Here is an 11468-nt window from a genome sequence, read left to right on the forward strand (position 1 = left end):
GGTAGCCCTTCAAGTAGGTACCAGCGAATCGAGGCGCAATAGAAATCTGGACTTAGGGTGTGCTTAGGGTTTCACAAGGTATATGGGAAACAGGAATCGTTTTTGGTGACATAATTCCACAATAAACACTATAGGTAATGTGATCTGGGAAAAGATGGTTTAAGATTACGAAACAATGTGATTTGACTATCTTTAAACACAATATTTTGATCCACATTATATTCAGTTTTGTTTTGATTGTCCTCGTTGAAAGTCATTATAAAATCTTCACGTGAAATTTTTCGCAAGTCAATTCTATGTTTTTGACGAGGAAGCTCTTGGCCTGTATCTCACCTGATGGTAAGTGATGATCAGGCCGAAGGTGGAAGCGAGCTTCACCCGGAATCCTCAACCACGGAGGAACTGGTTATCTTACCTCAACTGACGGAACACAACAATGCTGTTAACATTGTTGTTATNTGCCCATAACATCTCACCCGCAAGTTTATTCAGTTACTCCGTGACCATGACGCTTGCAACAGTGCCGAAATATAGGAAACTCAAAATAATTAAGGTACATGGTAATAATCCCGTCAGTAATAATAAATATGAATCTGGCTTAAAATTTTGATTAATGTGTAATGTTAAAAAAATATATATATATGTAGGTAGTGATGCAACGAATACGAATATATTCGCCGAATAGTAGACATTTACCGAATATTCGTATTCGGTGAAATAATAATAACGAATACGAATACCTACTTTTTTTTAAATTTGTAACACGTGTGTGTGTCTCCGAACACTACAGCCACAACGACATGACGGGAAACCCCGGTCAATATGTAACAAAGTAGTAATGCAAGTTCTCTTCCGGAATTTGACAGTCAATAGCAGGTCGATTGTACAAGTATTATTTTGTTTTGTGATTAGTTACAAAGTAAAGTGATACAATACCAATAAAAATGCCACTTGTAACTTTTAATTACTAAAACATTAACCGTGTTAAAATGACTTAAATTTATTGCAGTACTCACACTAATCAAAGTGTAAATCAGCCTTTAGTAAAACTCAGTAAAACTCATTTATTTCTGTAAGTAGGCTTTAGAAAAGCACTTTTACACGTCCCAGTATTAACCCTTATGTAGAGACATTCGTATTCGGCGAATAGTAGATTTAATATTCGTATTCGTAAAAGTAGTATTCGTTGCATCACTAGTGTAATGTTTGTTTTCCCGTTCCAAGACTTGGAGCTGGACGAGCAGCAGGTGCTAGAAGTGATGGACTCCCGCGAGCGCCGGAACCACTGGCTGGTGGCGTATTTCCCGGCACACTGCGGCCGCGGCTGCTCGCAGCTGGCGCACGAGTGGCGCCGCGTGGCACAGAAGGTATATCATTATCACATATTATCATTTCGGTTAGAAATCCTTTTTTTTTTCGTCGGGAAATGCTTTGCGCATAACTGGTCTATGGGAACGGCCAGTGGGTTATATGGGACTCTCCCCGCCTACCCGCTAAAGGCGGGGCCTACCCACTAAAAACGGAGCCGCGAGTTATTGTCCTGGTTGGACATTCGTCCGCAGCTCCGCCTCAGGCTCGTGAGCGAGCCTCTCTGGCTTCGAGGGAACCTTTAATCCCCTCCTCCAGTTGTTTTTATTGAGGTTTTCTCCTCGCGGCTCTCGTACAACAGGACCCCCGGCCCGCCGTAGCGGGTTACGGTCTGCTCTATGCCGCTGCTCGGTCAGCTCTGCTGATCAGAGAAGTACCGTGAGCGGCCCTCCAAAGAATGGGCACGGGCAAACGCCCCGCCAGCCCCCACCTGTGGGGGTTTTTAAAGATGTCCCCTGCATCGTGGCCCGAGCAATTGCCTCGACGGCCCCCGGCCCACTCAATTGTGGGTTACGGGTTGCCCGACAGGCCCGCCGAGTTGACGAGACCTGCCGCGCAGGTGAGAAGTTAGCCGCCCGCGTGAACAGACCACGCGGACGTTGCCCATGGCGCACCACGAGAAGGTCCCTCACTATCGCACCCCTTCGGTTAGAAATCCTTGGAGCGCCTCTGTCCAGCAGTAGACAGGCCCACTAAGGATTTCCACAAGGATCAATCTTGTGCTACTCATTATACTGGTGCTTCCCGTGACCTTCACCAGATCTTCAGTCCACCGAGTGAGAGGCGTTCTGTCTTCGTCTTCAGTTGGTATTCATTACTCGAGAACTTTTTGCTGTGTCGCGTCCACTACCACTTGTTTATCAATCGATGCATTATCGTAAATATAAAGTGATGGACTCCCGCGAGCGCCGGAACCACTGGCTGGTGGCGTATTTCCCGGCACACTGCGGCCGCGGCTGCTCGCAGCTGGCGCACGAGTGGCGCCGCGTGGCACAGAAGGTATAATAATTATTAGCAATTCAGACAAAAAATGTTGACTGCTGGACAACGGCTTTAAGGATTATCACAATGGTCCTGGGCTGCTCGTATCCAGGTGCTTCCCGCGGCCTTCGTCTTGGAGAGTAAGAGGCGTTCCCTCTACGTTTTCCAATCCAGAACTTTTCTACCCCAACGGTAGTCAGTCCTAGTTTATCAATTCTGCGGGCTGTGACGGTAATTTTGATTTTATATTTTTTAACGCGCTCACTAGTGAGGGCGTTTGATGTAAACTCACACTCAGCCCATAGGACCCTCTGGCAAGAGTGTACCGAGCTAGGAAGAAAAATACTGACGTAATTTAAGAGCGTTTACGCGAAGCGCGGCGTTTCAAGGGGCATCATTGGAAATGATTCGCGCGCGGCGTTTTTTAATAGTTTTCAAATGTTTATAGCAAAACAATAACAATGAATTAAATATCGTTTCAAAGTAAATATTTTAAAGAAGATGTTGTTTTATTATATTAAGCTATTTTTATGTTGAATAAAGGAAAAATATTGGTGAAAAAACACAGATTTTTGGGTATTTCACGTTCTTTTAATTTGTGATTTCTTATTGTAAAATGCTTAAATCTAAAAATTTTCTCTGATAACTATTTGCCCAAGGATCTATGCTATAGGATATAAATGTTTTTTAAATCGTTTTCACAGTATTTTTATAAAAATTTCAGCTTGTAAACTGACGCTAAAGTGGAAATTTACAAAACCTGTGTGGACTTATCTTGATAGAATTCTTAAATACTAAACTAATCGCAATATTTTCGCAATTAACTATTTAGACGACGAAATTGCCTAACTATTTATGCCTATAACATATTTGTAGTATTACTGGTTAATGATTGTAACGAGTTGAAAAAGTACTGTTTTTGCGCCAAACGGCGTAAACGCTCTTAAACATGCAAAATGGATTGAATGTGGATTTCTGTTTGTTCCTTAGCTCCGGCCGTTAGCACAAGTGCGCGTGGGCATGCTACAGTGCTCTAACAACGCGCGCGGCTTCTGCTCCAACGTGCGCTCGCCTTCCGCGCGCCTTTATCCGCCCGCCGTCGCACACCACTACACGTAAGCACATTACGCGCACACTATACACTATTCTACGTGAATCACATCATACACTAGCCCCACAAAACACTTTAGGAATTCACGTTATACGAAACGTTGACTCACACCACTACAAGCTAGTATCACACAATACACACTATAGTCCGGTCGCCGAGCACTTAGAATTTCGTCCAATGACCCCAAGCCCCAAGCTACCCATCCTTATCGCTCGCGCGTAATTAACCTTAACCAAGCTCAAATCACNCAGTTACCATAAGAAAATGGCCCACGCAAACAATGAAACGGTGGTGAATGAATTGCGACAGAAATACTGGATATTGCACCTGAGGCCTACAGTGAAGACAGTGGCCAAAAGCTGCCGTTTCTGTCGTATAAGAAAATCTCCGACGTTAATACCACCTACGGCGGACCTACCTGCAGAGCGTCTCGCACACCATCAAAGGCCTTTCACACATGTTGGCCTTGACTACTTCGGCCCTCTCGAAGTAACTATTGGCCGACGAAGGGAAAAACGATACGTCGCCTTATATACATGTCTGACGGTGAGAGCGATCCATCTCGAAGTTGTACACAGCCTTTCTTCCGACTCGGCGATCATGAGCTTACGACGTTTTATCGCGCGGAGAGGGTCACCTTCGACGATCATCTCAGACAACGGCACAGCGTTNCAAATCACTGCAGCCGCCCGTCGCACAGTCGCGACAGCCATATAATGAGGGTTTTCGCGATTGAAAAATCCGCCAGATGGCAATACGTAGACGCGAGGTCCAAATGCTGCATGATTGGTTATTTTTGACATGACATTGACAGATATGTCAAAATCCACCAATCATGCAGCATTTGGACCTCCCGTCTACGTATTGCCATCTGGCGGATTTTTCAATCGTGAAAACCCTCATTACGCGCGAGCGATAAGGATGGACAGCTTGGAGTCATTGGACAAAATTATTCGTACTCGGCGACCGGATTATATACCTACGACTAGCCCCGCCCCCGCCACTGACTGATGCCATATTATGGGTCGCACCCACAGATCACAGAAACTAAAGGGAGATGTGAAAAGGGGGCGGGGCCGGTGTCGCAGCAATATGCCCAAAAGCAGAACACATTGCTCGTGACAGTAATGATGACAGCAGCGACGTCATAATGTAAACAGTTTAGGTACATTGCTTGCGTAGTACTTAGTAAATATTATTTGAACCTTGAGTAGGTACTGATACCGCAGTGGATAATGAGCACATATTTTGATTACTTTGTGTGTGTGAATTTCTAATGCGACACTGAGTATCGAACTCAGCGCATTAGTTGGCATCTCTCTATATCTCTATGGTCGCACCAGTTGCGTAGCGTGCCTTAGGTGGAAACGCTTTCCACCAGAGATGTGCGAGGATGAGTAGCGACAGTTATGTTTGTAAAGAACCAATATAATCGCTTCATTTACCGAGGCGAGGTAAACGCATCCTCGCACATCTCTGGAAGAAACGCAGTCTAAGACACAGGGCCCCCTGTTTAAAAATTTTTTAGAGGCCCCATCTAAAAAAAGTCATTAGGTCAAAGGGATTATTTTAATTAATAAGCGAACATTGCAAAATTACAGAACTTCCTTAGGGAGATGCATACTCTTTCTATTCTAAAAAGTCAGCCACTGGGACCCCTGTATTTCAGGGGCCCCGTATCATTGATACGGAAGATACGGAGGTATCCTGGGTCGACACTACTTGTTATTCACACTACTATAAGCGAGTCGCAGACTACATGCGCCTCGTTCGTTCGTTTCAGCCAAACGACGTCCACTGCTGGACAAAGGCCTCCCCCAATAATAAGTGATACTTAAGCTAAGAACTTTTGTATGGCCATATAGTGACACACATTTTATGTTTTTATTCCAGTGTAAACCTCCAACAGTTGTCCGAAGCCCCGTACATCTTGGAGTGGGCGTTGGAGCACATCGACGACTCCGTGGTCAAGCTCACGTGGCATAGCTTCATGAAAACCGTCGCAGTAGAAGAACTCAATCCGTCCAGGTAAATAGAAGCATGTGGTCAGTGTGTTAAGGTTTAATTTAGTGTGAACCTCAAGTAGGTCGTGCCTGAATAAGTTAAGTATTAGGCCCCTCGCCCACGGCGACTTTTTGTAGCGATGCAGTAGCGATTCTGCCGCGCGTTCGCATCGATACAGTCGCAATGCGGTCGCTAGCTGTGTGCCCTCGCGCACATAAACGCGCTTCTGTCGCAATGCAAACGCAATACTGTCGCGATGCAAACGCGATTCAGTAACCCTCCCTCCGTTCTCTCCCCGATGTCTACGACACGGTCGCGCGTTTGCATCGATACAGTCGCGCTGTTGTAGCGCGTTGGCATCGCTTCTGTAGTGGGTTGCAAATGGACTAAGTGTTTGTTCACGTTGACTCGCGGGCGCGGTGACGAAATATCAAACATATGTAGTGATTCCAAGTGTTCACGTATGAAACGCACGTGCGGTCTAACTAGCGGGCAAGCTAGCGACTGGTGCGCGCGGAGCGCTCGCGGTAATTTCAACGGGTGAAGATGTTTGTGTGTGTTCATGTCAAACTAGCGGCGGCGCGCGCGTTTCACCCGCGACGTCAGGTAAGTTCAACCAGTTTGAACTTGTCGCTAGAAACGATAGTACGTCACACTCGCGCGAACGCCTGGTGGTTAATGTGAACACGAGCTCGCAACGTTTCCCGCGCCCGCGCGTTCCTACGTGTTAATTGTGAAAAATATAAAACGTTAAAATAGCGGTATCGTTATAGCCAATGAGCTGCTGTCATAGTGACATTGACGTATTGTCAATGTCACGCGAGAATCAAACGTCAGATTAGAGGGACGCGCGGAGACGACTCCGCGCGCTTTTAGTGCTAAGTGATGAAATGTATCTAAAATAAGGCAATATAATGTGAAAGATGAGTATCCAGTGTTTTATTTATGAGAATAGATCGACCGGCCTCTAATAGTTCAGAAGTGGGATCTGAAACCTATGATAGTAACGTGATTTCAAAGTGTTCCAGGTGACCAATGTTTCGTGTTATTTGTCACGAATGTTATCACAAAACGCCCACGATTCTATGGTTATAATTGAATATGATGAAGAGAGAATGTCAAGGAAACCACGTTGACAAAGGTGTGAGATGCAGAAAAGTATTTAAGTACGAGAAATGATGGACTCGAATGATGAAGATGCTCCTTCCGTAACTTGGCTTGTGGTCACGTAAGTGGTGAACAATTTGACTAACGATGGCCCCAGAGCAGGTACGATTCATTATTATTATCGATTATTCTAACAGCAACAATAGCAACATTATTAACACATTTCCTTTTTGAGCATAATAATGCATGGAAGTGAATGATGCAACAAATGTTATAGGTATTGTCAGTCTTTACTGATAATGCCAGGAATGCGTGTGAAAGCTATGGTATGTGCTCACTTTAATTGCAATGCCTAATAAACTATTTAAGTAAATCAAATTAAATTGAACGGTGTTCATTTGTTCATGTTTACATTCTGCAAAGAATAACTTGTTGAGATTTAAAATCTGTAAAGAATAGATAGAATTTGGTCAGATAAATTAAATAAGTTTGGTGATCATGCCCGAGTAACCTTTTGGCATTATTTTGGAGAAGAATTAATAATTAGTTTATTCAAGTAAATTGAAGCTAAGGTCTGTGTTGTGTAAACCAGTTTTAGTATCATGATGTTTCTTTCTTGATGTTGAGCACTATAAGATGAGATAAAATCTATTAAATAGTTTAATTTGTAAATTGAAATTAAGTAAAGCAGCCAGTTATGCCGTTGAACATGTAGTGTATTTTTGGTACTCTTATAGTGATTGATACTTCAATTATTGTGAAACATAATTATTATTATGTAACATGATGCTATATTTTGAGTAAAGATAATGTTAATATTGAACCTTTCCAACTTATCAATTAATTTCTGCTGCCAGTAGTGATTTGGGTTGTATCACTAAAATTGAAAATTGGTGTGGGTGATTAAAATTTATCCAATTATTATAATTAAAAAAAAAAGATATAGAATGTGGTACGTTTAACTTTAAGAGTATTCTTGTGTACCAGCCATTATTGTTGGTTATTCTTCCCACATGGTGAAAATGATTTTAATCTTGAGGTTATTTATTAGCTGTTTAATAAAAAGGTTACTGGTTGTAGCATGTTGTATGTGCATATTTTTAGATTTGACTTGAGTTTTAGATATGGTGACTTATCTGTCTGCGGGTTGGCCCTGTGGTGAGCAAATCAGTCAAGCACAATACCTGAGTGAAGCTGAACACTGAACAAGGGTACTTCACATAAGTGATTTGGAGTTGGACAGAAGGTAATGCAATACAAAAGGGCATCAGCTGTGATATNATGTTGAGGACAGTGAGGGATCAGAGGTAAAGGAGTGAAAAATATAAGAAAATATCCAAGTAAAATATTCGCGTTTAATTTCGAGACGTTGCTTACAAGACAGCTATCAAAAAAACAGGTTTATTCTTAAAAAAATTAAATAAAAAAAAGTATAAAAGGCAAAGAGGTTCGGTTTGCCACAAGGGCTGTGATATTTGCACTTATCTGTTCGGCGCCATTTCCAGAGGAGACATCCAAGGTCTTGTCTGAAAATGGCGCCAAACTCAACTTCATGTAAGCTGGTTGAAACTTAAATGAAAACGAAATAAAAATGACATGTTCTTATGCATTATCACCATTAAAGAAAGAAAAAGAGCAAAATAAAAACTTTTATTTAGTACCTGTTTAAATTATAAATTAAAACAAAACTTTACCAAAATGACATCAAAATACTTGGGAGTAAGGTTCTTTCGTTCAAATGAAATGAGCATAAATACGGTAACTCTATAGAAATTTAAAGTCATTCTGTACAGCCCCTTATCATAAACCCTTCACATTAATTCCAATTACATTTAAAAATTACCACAAAGAATGGGGAATTGGAATGGAACATGGCATGATATCTTGGAATGTAATGAAACTGAACTGGCAATAAACAGTTTTGATTTAATCAGAATCTGACTTGCAAGAAAAAGTGGTATAAATATTTAACGATATGCTAATTTGTCATGGCAAATATCAATGAGTCAACGACAGTATGAAATGATGACTTTAGCTAAGTAATTATTTATTTTACACATTGACAAAAAAATAACTTTGCAACAGAAGGTAAAGTCTCAATGCAGACATGTCATATGCTGTCGCCACAGTGTCAAGATTATTTCCAGTAGCTGATTCGATGATAAAAATTAATTTGTTGACCATGTAACGTACTTTTTAAAAAATAGTTAAAAAAAAGATACCTACCAACCGAATTGAGAACCTCCCCCTTAGGTCGAAGTCGGTTAAAAACTCATAAAAATCATTTATTTATGCAAGTAGGCTTTTAAAAAGCCCCTTTACACGTCCCAATATTAACCCTACCACTGCTAAAATAATTATTAGTTACTTTACATTTATTTGATCTCATTTTAACTGATGATTTTATTTTAAAATGCGCTATCTGAAATGATCATTTTACTGCCCTAATAGATCTAACTGACTACATTCTTCTAAATAACATAAAGCTGTAAATGCATACCAACATTTATTGTCTATTGACATTATGAGGAAGTCCATCAAACTAAATAACCCCATTATGCCCAAGGACTAATATCATCAGGCAAATGGTGCGCCATGGATGTGCCAAAACCAACATCATGGATTGATTATATTTGGCCACAGCATCTGTAGCTGTGCATATTCCACGGCCATTTGGCTACGGCTAGTATGTGTTGGAGTTATTGCAAGAAGCTGCTTGTGGTTGGGGCATCTTACGAGTATTATTATAATTATTGGTTTTTGGGCCTTTATTTGCGCCAACTCGACCAGGTTTGATCTATTGTGGCAGCCCTTGTCTTTAAAGTTCACTGCTTAGTCCCGTTGAGTCTATAAATTTCCAGATTCTTTGGAGCGTGATATCTGCTATCTCATCCGGGTGCATGATGTGTCGCCCGAGATGGATACTTCTTTTGCTCATAAGCGGGAAGCATGAGCAAAGAACATGCATGGCCGTTTCTTCTTCTGTATGGCAGAATCTGCACAGAGCTTCCTCGGTCATGTTCATGTTCGATTTATGTTTGTTTAGTTTGCAGTGGCCGGTCAGTATTCTAGTCACTGCACATGCTTTGTATCTTTTGAACTTTAGCAGTTCCTTAGTTACTTTATTGCTATATCCCTGAATGAGTGCTTTTGAGTGTTTTTGTCCCGATGTAGACTTCCACCACTCAATAGCCTCTTGTTTGCAGAGGGCGGTTAGTAGCGTGGTGGCTCGTTGTTTGGTAATGCCACAGAACGGTTCTACGCCGATTTGAGGGTTATCGGCTCCATCTCTGGCGAGTTCATCTGCTACTTCGTTTCCTTCTATATTCGAATGTCCTGGTACCCATGTAAGCGTTACTTTGTTGGTATTTCCCAGTGCATTCAGTGTCTCGGTGCATGTTTGCACCAATTTTGACGTGTATTCGAAGGATGTTAAGGCCAGCAGTGCTGCTTGGCTGTCTGAGTTGATGTAGATGTGTTGATCCTGGAGCTTCCTTTCCAAGTTTATCTCTGCACATTTGTTTATGGCAAAGACCTCGGCTTGGAAGATTGAGGCTTCAGTCCCCATGTTTAGGCTAACTTTGAGCTTAGGCCTCTCTCCGTAGATCCCGCAACCTACATTATTTTCCTTTTTGGATCCGTCCGTGTACCAGACGTGACTACCTTCCTTAAATGACATTTGGCCTTCTAGCCATTTGTCTCTAGGAGGTATGTTTACGGAATATAGTTTGGTGAAGTTACATTCCGTATGCATGTCGTCACTGGGCATGCACAGAAGTTTGTTTTCAAGTACTGATTCCTTGAGTCTTATCAGATTTTGAGAAGCCCATCTGACTTTCGTGCGGGTGCAGATTCTATATGTGCTCTGCTTGGCTTCTTTTTGCACATGCATATGCAGTGGNTCTTACGAGTAGGTACAAATAGCTGTGTATTAACACTGTGGTTTGAGGGATAGGTAGGGCTATTTAGTCTCTATGAGATTGTTAGTTGGAAATCCGGGGAATGCCCTGAAAATTTCAATCATGTTTGCTAAATTCGGTTTGGTATATTTTGTTTGTTTTATACGCCCCATCATAGACAATTGAAACAAATCTGTATCCCAACTAATATTATAAATGCGAAAGTAACTCTGTCTGTCTGTCTGTCTGTTACGCTTTCCCGCTTAAACCTCGCAACCGATTTTGATGAAATTTGGCATAGAGATAGTTTGAGTCCCGGGAAAGAACATAGGATAGTTTTTATCCCGGTTTTTGAAACAGGGACGCGCGCGATAATGTTTTTCTGTGACAGACAAAATTCCACGCGAGCAAAGCCGCGGGCGGAAAGCTAGTAAAAAATAATCGTCAGATGTGTTATGAAGCGTACAATTCAGGAACACCTGGACCATTTGGTTTTCTATAAATAAGGTTGTTATGTAATTTTTTTGTATGTCATGTTGGTGGTATACTTACAAACATAAAAATACATAACACTTATTTTTCAACTTTTGCCATTCTGTGTTTTTATAAAGGGAAAAAATCCCATTTAACTGTGTAACCGAGTATCTGACAGGTCAGCTATTAACAAATTAACAGTTCACAAGTTGCAAGCAAAGTCATAAATACAGCTAATACAAACACATGCTAAGCAATAGCCTCCTCATTCATTTAACAACCATCTCCGTCTTCATTAATAGGCTGTATAAATCAACCAGTAACCACGCTTCAATGTAAATGCTAATCGGTACGCCCTGAATTTAATCGCCCCATTAGAATCACTGAACACGGCTCCTGTAGCCATCAGCCAATGGACTGGTGTTGAATCGTTAAACAATGGTTTAAACGGGCAATTAGGACACCAAGGGATGAATTACCGGTTTTGTAGACAAAAAATTTTAGGTTTCTGACTGACTTAGCCT

The 11468-nt window shown here is 41.7% G+C and overlaps 2 protein-coding genes and 1 long non-coding RNA gene across 3 annotated transcripts; 2 read left to right on the plus strand and 1 right to left on the minus strand.

Annotated features, from left to right (window-relative positions):
• Window positions 1-1202: 1202 nt before the first annotated feature.
• On the plus strand, window positions 1203-5492 carry LOC114355511 (uncharacterized). Its single transcript, XM_028308394.1, has 4 exons — window positions 1203-1292; window positions 2293-2367; window positions 3340-3464; window positions 5354-5492. Exons 1-4 carry the CDS (start codon window positions 1203-1205, stop codon window positions 5490-5492), a joined length of 429 nt encoding a protein of 142 aa, XP_028164195.1.
• Window positions 5493-6364: 872 nt separating this feature from the next.
• Window positions 6365-7813, plus strand: LOC114355513 (uncharacterized). Its single transcript, XR_003656113.1, has 2 exons — window positions 6365-6733; window positions 7676-7813. It is a non-coding gene; the product is annotated as an uncharacterized LOC114355513 (long non-coding RNA).
• Window positions 7814-8989: 1176 nt separating this feature from the next.
• On the minus strand, window positions 8990-10463 carry LOC114355512 (uncharacterized). Its single transcript, XM_028308396.1, has 2 exons — window positions 9757-10463; window positions 8990-8993 (listed from the first exon to the last, which is right to left on the minus strand). The coding sequence occupies exons 1-2, from the start codon at window positions 10461-10463 to the stop codon at window positions 8990-8992; spliced, it is 711 nt and encodes a 236-aa protein (XP_028164197.1).
• Window positions 10464-11468: the final 1005 nt, after the last annotated feature.

Source organism: Ostrinia furnacalis, unplaced genomic scaffold, assembly GCF_004193835.3.
Source record: "Ostrinia furnacalis isolate ACB-3 unplaced genomic scaffold, ASM419383v2 OfSCF2415, whole genome shotgun sequence".
NCBI lineage: Eukaryota > Metazoa > Arthropoda > Insecta > Lepidoptera > Crambidae > Ostrinia > Ostrinia furnacalis.

What these genes read in the sequence shown, in the direction of transcription:
- LOC114355511 (XM_028308394.1), top strand. Translation starts at nt 1,203, where the DNA reads ATGTTTGTTTTCCCGTTCCAAGACTTGGAGCTGGACGAGCAGCAGGTG. An exon ending in AGCGCCGGAACCACTGGCTG is followed by an intron (nt 1,293 to 2,292) that starts GTGGCGTATTTC and finishes AACCACTGGCTG; the next exon opens with GTGGCGTATTTCCCGGCACA. An exon ending in GGCGCCGCGTGGCACAGAAG is followed by an intron (nt 2,368 to 3,339) that starts GTATAATAATTA and finishes TTTGTTCCTTAG; the next exon opens with CTCCGGCCGTTAGCACAAGT.
- LOC114355512 (XM_028308396.1), bottom strand. Translation starts at nt 10,463, where the DNA reads ATGCATGTGCAAAAAGAAGCCAAGCAGAGCACATATAGAATCTGCACC.